The sequence below is a fragment of the Nuphar pumila genome, chromosome 6 (genome assembly GCF_984573655.1).
Source record: "Nuphar pumila chromosome 6, dmNupPumi1.hap1.1, whole genome shotgun sequence".
NCBI classification, from domain to species: Eukaryota; Viridiplantae; Streptophyta; class Magnoliopsida; order Nymphaeales; family Nymphaeaceae; genus Nuphar; species Nuphar pumila.
The window spans coordinates 129,824,682-129,845,140 of NC_143254.1; the positions used below are offsets into that span (position 1 = coordinate 129,824,682).

General features: G+C 38.9%; 1 protein-coding gene across 1 annotated transcript; it reads right to left on the minus strand.

Annotated features, from left to right (window-relative positions):
• Nucleotides 1–4,257: 4,257 nt before the first annotated feature.
• LOC149836209 (putative inactive purple acid phosphatase 29) lies at nucleotides 4,258–10,450 on the minus strand. The gene is made up of 3 exons (XM_090009061.1): nucleotides 10,170–10,450; nucleotides 5,745–6,160; nucleotides 4,258–5,128 (listed from the first exon to the last, which is right to left on the minus strand). The coding sequence occupies exons 1-3, from the start codon at nucleotides 10,435–10,437 to the stop codon at nucleotides 4,655–4,657; spliced, it is 1,158 nt and encodes a 385-aa protein (XP_089865187.1). The 5' UTR covers nucleotides 10,438–10,450; the 3' UTR covers nucleotides 4,258–4,654.
• Nucleotides 10,451–20,459: the final 10,009 nt, after the last annotated feature.

Below are 20,459 nucleotides of genomic sequence, written 5' to 3' on the forward strand. Positions count from 1 at the left end.
AATAAGATTGTCACTGGAGATGGATCCTACCATTCTGTTTCTCATGTTGGAAAATCTGTCATTCCCATGTCACATTCTACTCTTGAACTTTCTGATGTCCTTCATGCTCCAAATATCAAGAAAAATTTTGTCTCTGTTTCTAAACTTGTTGATGATAATCATGCTTCAGTCAAATTCACTCCCTTCTCTATGCAGGTCAAGGACCTTCGCACGAGGAAAACATTCACTGAAGGAAAGAGACAAGGCAATATGTATGTCTTTCAAGAAGCTCCATGTCACCCCGTCCGCCCTACTCATCTGGATTTGAAGCCTTTATTAGCGTCGTGTTATTTCTCTTCAGCAAATATTTTTAGCATTTCTGAATGTAATAAGTCTTACCTATGGCACAGTCGGTTAGGAACATTGTGGGAGTCATTTTATTGAGAAACTTGTTTCTAATAATCTCATTCCAAAAGAAAGTCTCAATGTGGATGAGAAAAGTCAAAAGTGTTCCCGTTGCCTTTTATGCAAAAGTCATGTATTGCCTTTTCATTCTGTTAATAAGAGAGCTTTCAAGCCTTTTGAGATAATATGTTCTGATGTATGGGGACCTGCCCCAGTTGTCTCTGGATCTAGAAGCAGATACTACTTAATTTTTGTTGATAGCTACTCTTGATACACCTAGATATATTTCATAAAAAATAAGTCGAAAGTTTTTCTTTTGTTTTAAAACTTCCTTTCCTTAGTAAAAAATCAATTCTCTGAGTCCATCTAATTCTTCCAATGTGATGGAGGTGAGGAGTTCTCATCTAGTGACTTTATTTCTTTTCTTCAAAATAATGGAATACGAAGAAGGGTGCCCTATCCACACACACCTCAACAAAATGGGATTGCTGAGCGAAAACACAGGCATATCGTCGAAAGTGCCATGAGTATGCTCCATGACAGTAATCACCCTATTAATCTGTGGACAGAAGGTTTTCATTCTATCGTACATGTGATAAATAGATTGCCTATGGTTGTTTTGGAAAATAAGTCTCTTTATTACTGTCTTTTTGGGGTTCATCCTAGTTATCATGATTTACGTGCCTTCGAATGTGTTTGTTATGTGTACATTGATCGGTCCCTAAGAAACAAGTTTCAGGACAAGGCTCAGAAGTGTAGATTTATGGGATATACAGATGACTACAAAGGATATAGGTCTTATGATCCCGCCAATAGATGTATCAGAATCTCAAAAAATGTTGTCTTTGATGAACAAAATTTCGATCACCAAGTTGGCACAACGGATATGTCCCTTACCACAACCGAAGTTTATTATCCTTAGCTGAATTCAGAACTTTTTGCTAGTTCCAATGAAGTTTGTTCTCCAGATTGTGTGCAGCAGGATGAAGAAATGTTCGAGACTATTGGCACATCGGGAGTACAGAATGGGGAAGAAGTACCATCATCGGTACTGGGCAGATACATGGGCATTTCCTATATTAGACAAAGAACGATAGTGTCAGGCCTTTTAAATCGCACCCCAACAACTGCACCTACTTCCTCTCATACTCTTGAGGTCAGAAGATCCAATCGCATGCGACATCCTATTGATAGGTGGGTCAGCTATAACAACTTCTCATTGAATTTTCAGCTTTTTTTAACTGCCCTCAATAAGGAAGATGAACCTATCATGTACTATCAGGCAACCACTACCAAATGGGTGAACCTATCATGTACTATCAGGCAACCACTACCAAATGGGTAGAAGCCATGAATGATGAAATGCAAGCCTTACATGAACGTGGAACTTGGGAAATTGTCCGCAGACTACCTGGCAAAAATGTTGTCGGATGCAAATGGGTCTACAAAATAAAGTATAAACCAGATGTAACCATTGAACGATACAAGGCAAGATTGGTGGCAAAATGGTTCACCCAATAAGCAGGGCAAGACTATGATGAGACCTTCAGCCTAGTGGTGAGAATGGGAACGATTCAAATCATTCTTTCCTTTGCTGTTGAACGTGGATGAAAGCTAAGTCAACTTGATGTCAAAAATGCATTCTTGCACGGGGATTTGAAGGAGGAAGTCTATATGGAACAACCCCCTGGATATCTCGAGCAAAATTGTAAAACACTTGTGTAGGCTAAAAAGAGCTATCTATGGCCTAAAACAAGCATCTCGTTCTTGGTTTGACAGCTTTTCACTTGAGATTCAAAAGCATGGATTTTCACGCTCTCTACTGGATTACTCATTATTCTTTTTTAGAAGTCAGAATGTGACCACCCTATTGTTAATTTATGTTGATGATATTGTCATCATAGGAAACTCTGAAGATCATATCCAAGAAGTGAAAAACCTATTGGGTCAGAGGTTCAAAATGAAAGATCTTGGTGCCTTGCGCTATTTTCTTGGTGTAGAAGTTGATAGTCAAACTCATGGGTTGACTCTCACTCAACACAAGTATACAATAGATGTTCTCAGTAAGGCAGGTATGAAAGACTACAAGCCTCTAGGAACTCCAAGTGTGCTCCACCAAAAACTAAGTGCTCATGATGGAGATGGTAGAGACCTGTGTGAGGATCCCACCAGGTATCGCAGTCTAATAGGGATGTTACAGTATCTCACATTCACTCGACCTGATATTGTTTATTCAGTCAATCAAGTGTCTCAGTTTATGCATGCGCCACGTACTGGGCATATGAAGGCGGTTAAGAGGATACTCAAATATCTGAAAGGGACCATTAGAGATGGGTTGATATATTCTCCACAGTCGTCTGGCAAGGATGTGTGTGAACTTACTGTATATTGTGATGCAGACTGAGCAGGGGACCTTGATGAACGAAAGTCTACATCAGGATATTGTGTCTTTGTTGGAAGAAACTTAGTCTCTTGGAATAGTAGAAAACAAAAGGCTATCACGCTAGATCAAGCACTGAAGCTGAGTATAGATTCATGGTTGCTGCTACTGCCGAAGTCACATGGGTCAGGCATTTACTAACGGAAGTGGGAGAAACGATCTCTCGTTCTACCTTGTTGTGTGACAATCAAAGTGCTCTCAACATGTCATTCAATCCAATACATCACAGGCGTGCTAAGCATATTGAGATCGACCAACATTTTGTAAGACAAAAAGTTGAAGAAAAAGGGATCGAGTTTGAATTTGTTAATTCTGAAAAATAAGTTGCAGACATATTTACAAAGAGCTTGACAAAAGATCGTTTTTGGATGCTTAAAGGCAAGTTGTTCATGGTTCAAGACCATGATCAACTTGAGGGGAGGTGAAAAAGTAGGGTTCATTGTAGTTTGGGTCTGGACATTATCCCAGACCCGTGTCCATGTTGTGTATAGTATATATTGTATTCTGGGTCTGGATATTATACCAGACTCGGACCCATATTGTATAGCAAAACAATATATATACATGTTTTAGGTCACGATTTCATCATTGAAATCGTGACAGCCGCAGCCCTTATTCTCCTTTTGCTTTCTCTTTCTCACAAGACAGGTTCTAGGGAAGAATCTCACATGGACAACAATAGAAAGTGGCAAGATCGAATGCCCTGATGGAATTTCTACAAATGAAGTTAGCCATGAGATCAAGGGACTTGATCTTCAACGTTGGTTAGCAAAGGGGCTTTGGAAGATTTTTTATGTATCCATGAAATTTCTATAACTAAAGTTGATCTAGCTTTTGATATAGAGGATAGAAGTGCAGGATTCACGCTACATACCGTCAAGAACATGAATTCTTAAGAGCTTCAAGTGTAATGTGCAAGCCAAAAAAACAGGACATGCTTCTGAAGATGTACAGTGGTTATCTTGTAACTGATTGGAGACTGACGGCCAGTAAATGACAACACTTTTCAGGAATTTAATGTATGCAAGGTTTGCTTCTGTATGGAAGTGGCCAAGTATTAGAAGCCAAGGATACAACAGCATTTGGTGGGAGGAAAGTCTTGAAAGAATACAAATTTCCAGAAGGTAATGCAAATATATTCAATTTACCTCAGAAACAGAAACAACTTTGAGGATCTAACACTTCCTGTGTTTCACCATAGATATCTAAGGAAAACCTCGGCCTCACTGTGATCATTCTTTTCAGTTCTAACATTATTCATATTTTAAACTTCATTTAATTTGATGTTTGCAAGGGGAACTCGTTATCAGGAAAGTATACTGGAGAGTGCACCAGTTGCAAGGTAGAGGACAATAGTCTTGAACCAATCATTTTCTTCTTCGATAGTAAAAAGCATGAACTGCAAGTAAAATTATGCAATATAGAATCCAATGTTTTAGGTGCCTGGAGCATATATTTGAATCAGCATTAATTAGCAACATTGACAGTTACCACACTTGCCACATTTATTTTCATGGAAGCTCCCAACTCACAAGGCATAAACATGAACACAACAAAATGTCTTCACTCCAAACATAGATTGATTAAGATAACAAAGTCTTATACAATGGACATCAAAACATCAGAAATCTTCATGGTTGCATGAATGTCTGTCTCTTTTAGTGATAGTTCATAACCATATCATATGTCCTCATGCTGGCTCGAAGAGTTCAACTTGCCTGGAGGCACACAAGACTGTTATTGTGGGTAGTGTTTTCGTAAATTATCTGACACATCTTAATTTTACGATTTTTATTAGAGCTAAGGTCCAAACTCTATTGTCCAAGCTTACTAGACTATGGTTCCTTCCTTCTGCCACAGAGTTTGCATGTCGATGGTGGAAAGCTTTTCGTCATCTAAACGTTTCCAAGTTTTGATTGATTGAACTCCACCCCAACTACCATTGCGATTGCTTTTCTCTAAGGAAGCAATCACCACCCTTGCTCTCCTAGGCCACCCTGCCTTCCCATAGGCATGGTAACCAAAGCCACCTGCATAACACAGCTCTATTCCTGAGAGCTTACCACAGAAGTCGTTTAGGTGATCATGCCCTACAAATGCTGCCTTCACATCCCCTGCTTCCACCATGGTTATGAAGAAACCCGAATTAAAATTAGGTGAGCTGATTCCATTTCCAGATGGTTCTTGTTTTACGCCAGTGAAGTTTGCAGCATCAAGGAGCGCAAATTCCTGCAACGGGATATGAAAATACACCAGCCCTGGTGCTTGTGCCATCTGAGCTTCTGGTGCACTTGTGTAGTTCTCCTGCATGCATGCCCAATGTTTTGGATGAGAACAGGTAAGCTAGAAATGATGCCTAGTTACAGGCTTGTGCTTGGCTCATAATGAGTGAGTTCAAACTTGTAAAATAATGTCAGCAAGCCAAACATAAACACTTGTTCAACCGGCTTGGCTTGTACATGTTCATTAAATAGTAATAAATATATTCTAGATATATTTTATATCACATAATGCAGTGTAAAATAAATACTCAAAGTGTTTGTCTTGCAAGCAATAGGTTTAGAGTTCAAATCCTATTGCTTCCAGTGTTGAGCCAATGTAAATTTTCCGTTCAAATTCTATTCCTTTCAGATTAGGGACACATTTTTGTTTTTTCAAACGAGCCAGCTCAAACTCGGCTCATTCAGTTCAAGCTCATCATGAGCTCAAGCTTTGCTGGACTCGCCACAAAAACAAGCCGAGCTTGAAGACCTCATGTTCCATTCATTAGGCTTATTTACCAGTCCTACCCGCAACTCAGGCGGCACGATTTCACTCATCCTAGTTTCAAATCCATAAAGCTGCGAAGCTTGAAACAAATAATTTCTAGGGACAATTGGAATCAAAGAAAGAGATCAACAAGAAGGATCGCCAAATTTACCTTCAACTTTGAGGATGTCCTTTGAAACCAAACTTGCTGAGATGGTTTGATCCAACCATACCCAGGGATGGATGGAACAGTGGAGTAATCCCCACTATCCAAAAGGTAGAGATTCAAAACAGACTTGCTTTGGAGTTTTGAACCAGCAACCCCCAGAACTTCCAGATTGTAGTTGCCAAACCCATCAATATGGTGTTCTTCTTGACCGTTGCAGGAAGTCGTTGGTGGGGGGTTGAGAAGAGAGAGAGTGTGGTTCATGCCCACAATGTGTCTCATCACTCCTTCCCTCGTTAACGTCGACTCCTGATCGTGGTTCCCCAGAACAGCAGCCCATGGTATGCCTGCTGCAACTGCTGGTGCAAATGCAGCGTCTAGAGACCGTTCGGCGTTGGTTGCATCGCCATAGATGTTATCTCCTGTACAAGTTTCAACAACAAAAGAAAGATATTCTGTCACACGCACGCACACACACAAAACCAGAAAAAGCAAATTTGTAAAACCAAGATCAGACCTTTCAAGTTAATAACAGTTACAACTGAAATATAGTCTCTCTTTCTCTCTCTAGTTTTTTGCAAATCTGACCCTATAGATGTGTTCGGCATGATCGATTTGCTAGAAACGATACTTAGATCATGTTTTTTTTCGATAAAAAAACATAATTTTTTAAGTGTTTAATGTTTATGTAAATCTTAGACTGGTGATTTTTAGACTTTATAAAAACCTAGTTGTTTATCATAATGGGATGATCCAAGAGTCATTTCCTATAAAATCAAACATGTATCCATGATCAAATTTAAGAAAAAATATGAAAAAAATGCTTCAAAAGCCCCATAGGCTGACGGTTGATTAGAAAAGTAGTAGGCATCTCTCTCTCTCTCTCTCTCTCTCTCTCTCTCTCTCTCTCTCTATATATATATATATATATATATATATATATATAGAGTGTATGTACTTATGTGCTTGCCCCTTGAACTAAGATGGTGAACAAAAAAACACATGATCTGTTTGTTTAGTAAAAAACTGGTTTTCGATCGTGTGATTATGATTTGTAAGAAAGATTTTTTTAAGTGTGAGAAAGAAGTCTTCAAAATCAGTTGCCTACAGTTAAGAGCGTCAACGGGTCGGTTTTACCGGGACACAACCTAGACTAAACCCTATAGGGTTCGGGTATGGTGACAAATAAGAAGACCGTATTAGGATCCGGGTCCTGACCTGAAGGTCCGAATAATACATGGACCCAAGTATAGTTTGTAAAATTTTATACTAGACTCGGGCCCGACCCGAGTTCCTATTAAGACCCACACTTTTCAATGTAAAAATGATAAAAAAAATATTATTTTATTTGGTATGATCTGGGTCTGATTCATGTAGTTCTTATCAGGTCCAGGTATGGTGTCTCCTATAGTAGACCCGGTCCAGACCTGATACCATACCCAAAAATCTGGTCCAAGTCTTGTTCCACCTGGGTCCGAACCAAACCCTACCCGTTGACACCCCAATGTACCAAAATTTTATGACTAAAAAAAAAACAAATTTACTTCATGAAAACACCATAAAATATGTCATTCCAACCAAACAAACCATATTTAACACATCTGTAGGGAGAAGTTGTTCACTGGATCAAAAGTGGGGATGCACATGAGTTCGCACTTTAGCTGGTAATAAACTCGCTCTGGACTGAGAGAGCACGCCCTTTGCATTCTTTCCAACTCAAAGGAGGTAGTTGCTATTCGATGGAGTTTAAACAGATGGAACCCTCCAAAACCAGGGTGGACCCAGGTCAGCATTTGCAAGATTTTTAGTATGGGGTGGCACTTCGGGTACACGATTCGGGACAGAACAGGCCAATTTCTAGCCGCTGGTTGCTTAACGCAGGATATACGAGAGTGGTGTGGATGGGAACAAGTCCTAAGTCTGGTGGTTCCTAATTCTAAAGTCGTGTTGGAGAGCGGGAGATCAGATCTGGTTGCTAAAATGGCCTCATTCCTGCAAGGTAAAACTCAGCTTGCTTCTCTTCCTAGGAACCTGATCTCAATTTTGTGCAGTTTCCATATTTTCTGTATTCAAAAATCTAATTTCAGTCCTAGCTCTATAGTTAAAGTGCTTGCCAAATTGGCAAAAGGAGTTAAGAAGTCATGGAAGGCTAGACTGGTTAGAATAGGATCATGTATTGATTTTTGTGTAGGGGTTTGCCTAACCGCAGCTTGCCTTTCAGAAAAAAAAATACCCACTCTGGACTGTCCAATCAAATGAATGGAGTCAATAAAGTCATATACAAATGTGATCTAAATGGTTTGTTTAATAAAAGTGCAAAAATTGTGCCAAAATTTGACTCCAAAATTTGATTTTACCTTAAAAATGCACAATTAAAGGTGTGATTGTTAGCAAAACAAAAAAAGCCTTTTGATTTTTTATTTTTTCGAAAGGCAAGCTGGGTTAGGCAAACCCCTTATTGTTCAACGTACCACTGGGGTTTTGAACCTGCAACGTCCCACCTCAGGGAGATGTGCACTGTGAGCTCCTACCAACCACGCAGAGCCCCCCAATGGTGAAGCCTTTTTGAACTTGGTCAAGATAAAATCACAAAGAGGTTGTTGACTTGGTCAAAATTGGACACACCTGGTTCATAACAGGTGCTCTGTAGCCAATATCAAATGTTTGCTAAACGGACTTCAATTCGGATGTTGTAAAGCTCTACCGTACCCAGTTTTTTTTTAAATGTAATCAGATTTGGATATCCATTAAATTTAGATGTTTGTAGATTTGGGTCACAAAAAATCAAAACCATATGTACATCCTGTCAGATGTTAATTACTTTTCCAGCTAACTGGTTTCTGAAAGGTTTTTCTTGTATTTTGCTTAAATCTGAATGTATAGATGTCTTTGACATAATCGATTTACTAGGAAACAACACCTGGATAATATTTTTTTGATAAAAAAATATGATCTTTCAAGCCTTAAATATTTAGAAAAATCTTAGAAGGTCAATTTTTAAACATTTTATAAACTTACATGTGTATCTGAATTAGATGATTTAAGAGTGATTCCTACAAAATCTCGCATGCAGATTTCTTATGATCAGATTTAAGGAAAACATGAAAAAACTCTTCTAAAGCGGTTAGCTAAAAAAGTGGTCAGCAGCTATAACACACACACATATATATATATATATATATATATATATATATATATATATATATATATATATATATATATATATATATATATATATATGAGTAATGTGTTTGGTGCCCGTTAGGCCCTTTCAAAAGCCATAGTTTTTTGTGTTTTTTCAGACATTTAACACCGTAGATGTGATCTATTTTGGATCACCGGAATCTGACCTATATACAAGGCTTTTTCGATTATCCAAAATAATGGCTATGCAGGCATCATTTTTTTTGGCTCATAAAAATATATTTTTTTGTTAAAATTGAGCATTCTAAAACACATCTAACGATTCAGATCTATCATAAAACACTTCAAACTATGAGACTTAACGGGGGGCAGAACGAGAAAAGAAAAGGGGGTCTAATATATATATATATATATATATATATATGAAGGGAGAGAGCAGGTTGAGGTTGGGTAAGGCCAGGGTGGGAGAGATCGGCTGATGATTCTCATGAGGCTGAAACTCACGAGCACCATTAGGGGGTATTTGAATCGCAGACAGCAGGGGACTGGATAGCACATCCTGTCCAATACTGTTCACGGGTAGAACAGGACATGTTATCCCACCTTGTCCACTCCCCCCCAAAAAGAAAAAACTTATTTTTTTAGTATCTGTGCCTCTCCATCCTCTAGTGTTTCATTGAGTGGGGGACGGGCCACGCAAATGTGTGTGTGGGGTCCGCGTGCTGGGTGATGCGCACAGACAGCACAAGAAAGCACAACTCGATCGTTTGGGTGGCTCGTTTGACCAAGGCATTCTCCCGTCATTGCACTAGAACTCAGGGACCTCATGGTAATTGCAGAACACACCAAACACACGTTTTTCCATCCCGGGTTAGAACAGTCAGTGCAAGAGTACAAGTCAGCAACGTCGGTGACCAAAAGGGCTCCACTCATCTGATAGGGTGACCTGTTAATCTCACCAAGTTGAAGGGATATCTGGATCGGTGCAATCACATGGCACAAAATTTGTGCATTAAGACAACTGACGGGCCTGGCCCTAAGATGGAGGGTGTTCAGGTGCTTAATGCATTGCACCTGATCTTTTCACTGATAAATGCCATGGAGGGTAGCGGTTATCTCAACACGCAAAAAAAACAGTGGCAAGGGTTGCGACACGGGTTTACGCATAAGGTATGCATAGCCAGCACAATCAGGTCTCTGATCCCAAGAATGGTTTCGCCGTTCCTCATAAAAAAAAGCTTATTAGGTAAGTTTTGGTTAGCACAGAGAGAGAGAGAAAGATTTTACCGGTGAAGACGATGAGGTTGGGTTTTTCGGCTAGGATCATCCGCTTGAGGAAGGCGGTGGTGTTGAGATCGGAGCAGCTGATGAACTGCTCCGGTAGGACATCGCGGCACGCCGTCGTCCTCCCATCAGCGTAGTGCATGTCGGCCACCTGCAGTATCTTGAATTCCCCTTTCTCCGAGAACCGGAGAGCCGACGCGGCCCAAGCATACCTCCATACCCACACCAGCACCACTCTCCTCACAAATTCCGACCCGAAATTTCGTCCCATTTCGAGCTTTGATTCCAATCGTTCCTCTCATTCTCCTATTTATGCGCGTCGCGGAGAGAGAGAGAGAGAGAGAAAGTCTAACGTACGTCTTACGACTCTGTTTTAGTTATTCTTTATTCCTTCGTCAAATGTGGCGACCGTTGATTCAGTCAAGGGTTTGGCAGATTACCCCAAACAGTCAAAGAGTTAGAGAATTACAAAACTGAACATGTGTCACAAGTTAAGAACGTAAACAGAACTGATAAACAAGCTGAACGAATCAAACATGACATGTTCGTGGGCTCAACTCGACTCAGCCTGTGCTCTTGTTTAGAAAAAACTTCAACCAAAGAAATGCGTAATGATGATCCAACAACTCTCCTTTTTTCAGTATCCGAGCATTTCATCGATCAGATCTTGTATATTTGCTTTTATTATTTATTTGATAAGAAATATATTTTACATTAAGATTAAACAACATGCTTTTAAAAACATGAAAAATGGATGACTCATAATTTTACAATACAAAGTATTGTCAATCATTGGCTTTTAGCGCTTTAAAAAAAAATGTAATATAAAAAATCCATAATAAAAAATATCTTGCTTAATAAATAAATGATAAAAATGTAATATATGCATAGCTTGATCAATAAAAAAATCGATTGTTAGAAAAGAATGCCACCCTATCATTGTTGGTAATAGATGTTGTACCCTTCCAAAAATTATAGTTTCAAATATTTTTTGCTCGATCTGAACCGTTAGATGTGCTTATCATTGTTTATTACTAAGAAACAAGCTTTCTTTTAAATTCATTTGATGCAAAAATATAAATATTTTATTATTTTCTTTTCTTCTTGGATTAGCAAGCCGATCCCTATAAAATCATGTGCTTAGGTAACATCACAGTCAGAATTTAAAAATAAAATAAAAAAGCAAGACAAACCCACTTAGCATGTTTCATTTAAAACTGATATATATATATATATATATGTATGAAAAATGAACCACGCAACTAAAGAAAGGTGCAACATCTATAACCAATGATAATCGAACTTGCCTTCTCTAGTGTTTGAGAGTTTCATTGATCGCACCTTATATATTGGCTCTTTATCATGTATTTGATAAGAAATATGCTTTAACATCTAAACATGTTTTTCGAAACATGAAAAATGAACGGCTCACAATTTTATAGTTGACTTTTAGCACCTTTAAAAATCTATATATCAAAAATCCATAATAAAAATATCCTGCTTACAAAATAAGTGATAAAAATGCATTATGCATAGCATGACACTACAAGAAAAATGCGTATTAGTGATAGACGTTATCCGTCGTTAAACACATTAGTGACGGATATTACGATGGATTAACGATGAATAGCATTCGTCGCATAATCCTGATCGCTAAACTGTGACAGAATTTATCCATCGTTAATTTGTCGCTAAGTAGCGATGGATTAACGGCGGATCATGTCCGTCGCTAAATAGAGACTGATTTGGTTATGCGATAAAATTTAATCTGTCGCTACTCTTTAACGAGGGATACGTATCTGTTGCTAATGTTTGTCTCCAATTTGGCGACGGCCATTAGCGACAGCTTAAATTTCGTTGCAAACCAACGACTGCTTTAAATTGGCAACGGAGTAGCGACGGATAATATCCGTCGCTAATTTTTTTTTTTTTAAGTTTTTTTTTTTGAAATATTCTGAAACTCGAGAAAAAATTTTCGTTATACAATTCATATAACCTGCTTATAAAAAACAAAGTACACATAAAAAATACATATACAGGTGGAACAAATTTAACACAAGTTTTAAGTTAAACAAACTTTAACAACCAAATACAGTCCTTACCAAGTTATAATTAGTTACAAGTACGTCAAATAAATTAAACAAATAAATTTAATCCTCACCAAGATTTTGGGCATCATCCTCTTCATTTTCTCGATCTACCCCTCCCTCTATGTCTCCATCAGCTCCTCTACGCTAATCATCTTCAGCATCCTACAAGAGAACCAAAATGTTAGTATTTATAAACAAAATATAATGAAATAAATTATATGCAATACACGTAATCTAATGAAACAAAGTAAATGCCTAAATGACACATAGATTAGCAATAAACTGAAGGACATTAACAGAATTCAATTATGTGTTATAAGACTGAAAAAAAATTAGAGTGATTCAATCATGCAGATATGTGTTTTAAGGTTATCAAAGAATGTCACAATGATTCACGCATGCATATATGGTTTATAAAGCTGTCAAATAAATGTGTTATGTATCACAATCATGCATATATGTGTTACAAGGCAGTCAAAAAACTTTCATAGTGATGAAATCATGCTTATATGTGTTCTAATGTTGTCAAAAAACTTTCATAGTGATTCAATCATGCTCATATGTGTTCTAAAGCAGTCAAAAGACTTTCATATTGATTTAATCATGCATAAATGTGTTCTAAGAAAAATTTTATAGTAATTCAATCATGCATATGTGTGTTTTAAGGCAGTAAAACAATTTCATAGTGATGAAAGCATGCTTGTATGTGTTCTAAGGTTATCAAAAAACTTTCATAGTGATTCAATCATGCATATATGTGTTCTAAGGTTGTCAAACAACTTTCATATTGATTCAATCATGCATATATGTGTTATAAGGCAGTCAAAAAACTTTCATATATGCTAATATCATGCTCATATGTGTTATAAGGTAGTCAAAAAACTTTCCACTACAAGAAAAAACCTTATTAGCGACAGGCTTAGCGAGAGAACATTATCTGTCGCCAATCTTTGAAATATTTTTGAAATTAGCGATGGTATAAATTTCATCTCAAATCCGTCGCTAATCATCGACAGATCGATGACAAAAAATTTTCACTGCAAAACTATAGGAAATTAGCGACGGATTAGCGACGGAAAAATTCCCTCGCTAAATCCGTCGCTAATTTTCGATTTAAACCGTCCCACCTAAGGCGCGAAATTTTCCCTCTCTCCCCCGTTTGAAATTTAAATTGATGTTCGATTTAAACTGAGCCTCGTGCTCCCACTGGTCGATGAAGTTGAGCCTCATGCTCGCCGCAGTAAGGCTCACCGGACGATCCTGCCGGACGATGTCGACCGCCGCGAATGTCGTCGCCCAACTCCGACGCAACAGAGGAGGGCGGAGGAATCTCGATGAAGGGCGTGCGGATCGCGGGGCGGCCGTTGTACCTGGACGTGCAGGCGACGTCGCCGGTGGACCCGCGAGTGCTGGACGCGATGCTGCCCTTCTTCACTGGTTGTTTCGACAACCCCCATTCCCGCACTCACCTCTACGGCTGGGAGTCGGACGAGGCGGTCGAGCGCGCCAGGGAGCATGTCGCTTCCACGCCACCTACCTCCCCGTCGGCTCTAACGACCTCCTCGACCTCGATCTGAACCGCCTCCGCGACGCCATCCGCCCCGACACCGCCCTCATCTCCGTCATGGCCGTCAACAACGAGATCGGTCCATTCCGACCTCTGCGAGACCCAATCAGAGATCTTGGGGTCGAGGGAGTACGACTTGCTGGGATCCGGTGGTGGGTCGTCCTCCTCCTCCGTCGCCGCCGACGAATCGCTCCAAGTCCGGCTTATTGCTGCCGGAATACCTCCCGGCAGCGAGCAAATTTTTTTTTAATTTTTTTTTAAAATTTAGTGACGGATTAGTGACAGATATTATTCATCGCTAATTTAAAATAGCGAAGGACTCGCGACGGATATTATCCATCGCTAATTTAAAATAGTGACAGACTCGCGACGGATATTATCCATCGCTAATTTAAAATAGTGACAGACTCGCGACAGATCATTTTCGTCGCTAATCCATCACAAATTAGCGACAGATAAGTTTTGTCGCTACTTAGCGTCAAAAAATTCACGATGAAAGCTATTCGTCTTTAATCCGACGCTAATCCGTCGCTAAACTGTTTAGCAATGGATTAGCGACGGATTTAGGTCGTCGCTAATCCACATGTTTCTTGTAGTGTTTCATAGTGATTCAATCATGCTCATATGTGTTCTAAGGCACTCAAAAAACTTTATATGTGATTCAATCATGTGTATCATGTTATAAGGCATTAAAAAACTTTCATCAATAAAAAGCTTGATTGTTAGGTTATAGATGTTGCACCTTTCTTTGGTTGAAGGGTCTCTCTCTCTCTCTCTCTCTCTCTCTCTATATATATATATATATATATATATATATATATATATATATATATAATATATATATATAAGGGATGTTCCCACTTTTTTTATTAGGTCTTTGCTAAGACCTTCCAAAAATTATATTTTTAACCATTTTTATCGATCTGAACTGTTAGATGTGTTTATCATTGATTATTTATTAAGAAACAAGCCTTCTTTTAAATTCATTTTATGTAAAATATAAATATACTTTATTATCACTTCTTCTTTTTTAGATTAGCAAGCTGGGGTTAGGCAGACCCTTACATGATAAGAATATGGCAATCACAAATTACATAAAACCAATGAAGCTGTTTATCTATCCAACAACGATCATCGCCCAGAATTCCAAGTTTCGCCAACTGCACCACAATATGGACGCACTGATCTCTCGATGTTATCACTCCTTGATCTAGTGAGCCAGTTCTAATATGGCCCCACCACTCCATGATTCACTAGGCTAATCACATCCTTCGTTGCTATGATCTATTGATCTTAAACACCTTCTAAGATTTTCGTCCACCAATTTGTATTTTACTTTTTTAAAATATACATCTGAGCATAAAAAAATCTTAATTAAATACATGCTCACTATTGAGTAAACAATAATATACACGTCTAAGGAGTACATATTGAGAAAAATAATTTTGAAAGTGCGATTTTCAGGTCTTAATGGGACCTAATGAAAAAAAGGGTAGGACCATCCCCTTGTTATATGTATAAAAGCATTTGGTCACATCATCATTACCTAGAAAAACAGTTGTTTTTTTTCGTTTTCATGTAACCAACTTTACATATGTGATTTAAAGGTTGATAGTGAGAATCGACAATTAGGTTGTCCAATTATAACGTGTAGACACGATTTTATGAGTCTTGAAAAATAAACGGTCAGCAATGCATGATATTTTAGCTGCTCAACAAATCATGTTTTTTCATAAGAAAAGCACGATCCATAAGCCGATCTCTAGCATTTGGACCATGCTAAATCCATCTATGAGATCCTATTGGGTGAACACGATCAGGTACCTATGAGTTTGAACTCATTCGGACAGTCTGAACTTTTATTTATATATAAAAGCTCACCTGACTTGAGATGAACAAAATACCCCTCTATTTGGGCTTTTTTTTTTTAAGAAAAACAAATTGCTCGTAGCTTCGCTCACCTGTTATACAAATCAATCGTGAACAAGTTTGTGATGAACCAAATCAAGCCCAGCCACGAGTTGCTCGATCCCTTAATTTATCAGCCTTAAATGTCGATTGTATAGAGTAGTTCGTTTGGGTTTAATGGCTTGTTGGGCTCGACAATCTTCAATAGGGTTGGTTGGTTAGAATCTTTAGATAGTTAGGGTGATCCTTGTTAGGATTCGAACTCCCACAAATAAAGGTCCTACAAATTCGGGTATGCAGAATGGAGCGCGGCTTTGGAGAGAGGGAGACAGAGAGTTGTCTATCCTGGTCAGCTACATAGAGAAGCATGAGGTGGATGGGGTTGATGGCAAGGAAGAAAGAAAAAGTGTTTCCTTCAGGTTGATGATGGGAGCATAAGATAGGCGAAGAAAAAATACATTTTCTCAAAGAATAATCAAGAATAGGAATCATAATAAAGAATTGAGAAAAAGCTCACACTACAAGAAAAACGTTAATTAGCGACAAAAAATTGTGACAGAAATAATCCGTCACAAATTTGTGACAGATTAGCTAAAGAAAACTAGTCGTTCCTAAAATTGAAATTAGCTATAGAATTAGCGACAAAAAAATTCTGTCTCAAAATCCGTCGATACCTAGCAACGAAAAAAATTCGTCGCAACTTAGCAACGGACGAGCGACAGAATTTTTCGTCGCTAATTTGCGGCGGCGTTTGAGACAAAATATTTTTGTCGCTACTTTTCGATAAAATCCTTCTGTAAACCCCTAATGTGAGCCTCTTTCTCTCTTTTTGTTTCAGCCATCGCATGAAGTCGTCGCCCGCCGCTCGAGTTCTCTCCTTCACCTCCTCCTTCCCTCACTCCATCTCTCTCGCTGCCGTGTGCTGCCGTCAAGAGCCCTGCCTGCGGCGCCACCTCCTCCCTCTTCTCTTTTGCCTTTCTCCGTCTGCGGCCTCGCCGAAGCAGCGTCCTCCTTCCTTCCCCGTTTGTCGATCAGCCGGAGCCGCGGCACTGCCGTGACCACCACCGTCTGCACGCCGGAGATCTCCTCCACCCATTCCCTCCCCGCTCTGAGGACCAAGCCCTCCAGCTTTCGATGCTCCGTCTCCGCTGCTCCGGTGAGGGCCGTGAAGGACAGCACCGTAAAGTCGCTCAGGGCGAGGCAGATCATCGATTGCTGCGGGAACCCCACGGTGGAGGTCGATCTGGTCTCCCCCAAAACAAAGGGAACCCCACTGTACATCAATTTCTTGGGTGCTCTTTTGTTCATAAAGGTGAAGTTCCGATTTGGAGATTTCCCTTTGTTTTGGAGAATTGAAACCCTCGTCTTGTTAGCAGAACTCTTAAGATTCTTAGTTTTTATTATTTCAAAAGAATGCCATGAATTAGATACACATGATGCAATGTTGATACCTATTGGTGGGCTTTGATTTACAGCTAAATTCTCCCTTGGAATGCTCAGCATTGAAAGAACCCTCTCAAGTTTGTTCATCTTAGGCCCGAGTGTGAAGCTGCTTCTGTAGACAGAAAGGGACACACTCTCCTTTTTGTGCATATTTTTTTGTGTTTTCAAGCCTAATTAGCTAAAGAAAACCCTATGGTGTGCCCCCCTCGTTTTTTCTTTGTCATTTGTGGTTTTGATGGCTAGGGCCCTTATGACAATTTTGGTGCATGCCCGTATGCCTGAGTCTTGTCTTTTGTTTCCATTCTGTGATAACTTTCTGTGCTTGTGGGTGCAGATTTCTAATGGAAGGGTAATGTACCTTTATAACTGAGCTGTGACAGAGACTAACTGCAACTGGGCATATAGATTATGTACGAACTAGTGTTAACGTGTCTGTTGGAACTTTAGAAGATAAACTAATGATTACTGGTTGACATACCGTTGCTGACATCTATTGCAACTGCTGTCATCAACTCTTGGGGTGGAAATACGTAAAGTCTTTTACCGTTTCAAGTGGTATAGTTTAGTTTCATTAGTTGGTGCATGCATGACAATGGTTCTTGTTTCAGGAGAAAGCGTACTCGAAGGGACAAATGCACAAGGAAAGTTTATACTTGAACGGTGAGTCTTTTGAGATTTAACAGTTTTTATTAAGGACCAGACAGTTTATTTTGTTGACGTGCTTTGTCCCAATGTGATTTTTATAGTTGCAAGATTGTACATGGAGATGGATCAGAGTCCCCAGAGCACTCAGATGAAGCATAATTAATTCCAATTAGTAAGACTGGATCAAATCACAATGTAAATTCACTGTCTGTCATTAAACTGAAAGTTGATTTAACATGATCAGACCGCAAATTATAACTGGGAATGGAAACCCACTCTTTCTAGCAAGAATCTGGCCAGCTTCTAAAAAAACTTTCCTACCGGTTTGGTTCTTCATGTTATCTTTTCTGACATGTTTTGCTTCTAAAGAACACAAAAAAATGCAGCAAATGTAATACTTTTCCACATGGCCTGAGATTCCGTGTGTCATCCTGCTTAATGTCCGTGTGTCACCATTGCCAGGATTGCATATCAAGAGCAATAATAAAGTAGTTGGAAGGTCATTCCCCAGGGCTGGGGCTGGATCCACTATGATAGTTTTACTAGCACGGGAAGCCATTTTTCTTTTCCTAGATTAAAATTATTTCTTTGGGATATTTATGAGATCAATGTGAATATGCAGCCTTCTAATATTGGGAACATGTTTATCATGTTAGAGGAATTGCTTTTCTTCTTAAATTTATTTCTCTAAAACCTGTCTAGTGGGTATCTTGTGGCCTTAATGTCCACTTTATTGCTAGTATATGTGTCATTTAGCCATGTTAGTGCAAGAAGCTTTGATTCAACAAGTCAATGCTCTTGGATAATTTTTCTTCATCCTTACTTTCCCATCTATAAGTCAATATATCAATTAGATAGCAAATGCATATTGAAGATTGAAATGCTTATGTGCATTGCATATAGTTTATTTCAATATATTTTGTTTATCAATACTAGCATTTCGGTTCTCTCGTAGGATGATCAGCCTAGAGGAGTTGATGAAGGCATAGATGGAGGGGCAGATCGAGACTATGAGGAGGAGGATGCTCCTAATCTTGGCGAGGAGTAGCTTGATCATGTGTTAAATTTGTTTCACATGTTTGAAACGAAACCTTTTGCATATATTCTTTGTTAAAATTGTTTCACTTATAACTTGTTTGGTTAAATTTGTTTTGCTTATTTTGTATACATTTTTTTATGTGTTCTTTGTCTATACACAAATTATAAAATTTTTACAACGAGAAATTTTTTTCTCGATTTTATATTTCAAACAATTTTTTTTTTAATTTTGCGACAGATTAGCGACAAATATATATCCGTCGCTAAAATTCAATAAAAATTCAGGCACAAAATAGTGACGCAATTTAGTGATGAATATTATCCGTCGATAAATTTTAGCGACGGATTTATATTTGTCGCAAAAAAATCAAACGTTATTTAACAATGAATTGTGGCATTCGCTAATCCCTCACAATTCAGCGACAGAAATAGCGACGGATCTTTTCTGTCGCTAATTAACGATCAGAGAATTGTGACGGACGCTATCCATCGCTAACAATTTTAGCGGCGGACTAACGATGGATAACGTCCGTCGCTAATCAACATAATTCTTGTAGTGTCATAAACTTTATTTAAAATAAGCTAAGTAGAATATATTTATATATAGATTTACGTATGGCAAAAGGGTAAAATACACATAGTTCCCCACCCTAGAGAGGACTAGGGAGACATCCTACTAGAGGCTGGGAGAGTCCTAGTTGATCAAACCTAAAGTAGAAAAATGTCTGTAACAATCCACCCCTATCAAACTCATCTCTTTCTTAAGGCGTGAACTTTAGAAACTAAGCTACGAATTATCATCTTCCTTATATCCAAGATCAAACACCAAAATAAGATATTCATCCTTCACTATGAATCAACCATCTAAGCGGCAACTCAGATGGTGCTTAAGTAATTGTCTGTCAATTGTGTCAAAGACTGCCTTGAACATATAGCGTGCATAAGATTCTTGTAGCTTCACCAGCGACTTGCTTCAGTGATGACCCGCAACTACAATAAGTTGAGAATTGGTGACAAGGGACGCATGAGTACAGAGCATAGTGGCAATGCAAGGATGTGCATGCCACTACGCATTGCTACAATGCAGAAGTGCATGAGCGCAAGATGCTATGACAATGCAGGGGCATGTTGGCTGTGTAGTTGCTCTATGAAGACACTGAAACACGATCGCCTCCACCTGCTTGCAAGTGGTGGTGCATGAGAACAATAATAGGGTAGGGTTGTGCAAGTCGAATGTCGAATGGGTAATGCCCTTCATTAACTGATCTTGATGCTTGATAGATGCAACAATCAACAAGGTCAAATCAACACTCATTTTTTCCACAACTAAATCAAGTGCTTGTTGTGTTTCAGTGCATCAGCACCAAGCATTGGGGGTTGTGCTTTAGTTGTGCCTTCTTCCATACCATTGTTACACAAATCTCCATCGGACGTGACTGTCCTCGCCATGACTGACTTTTTAAGGCGGCTTAGGCATAGAATCACTTGTAGCAACTTTTTAAAGCGGCTTAGGCATTTCGTCGAACATTGGGCAAGTGACATTTTTTAGACCGTGCATAAAATCTTCACCCAATTTTAGGTGTGCACAATACTCCACTTGAT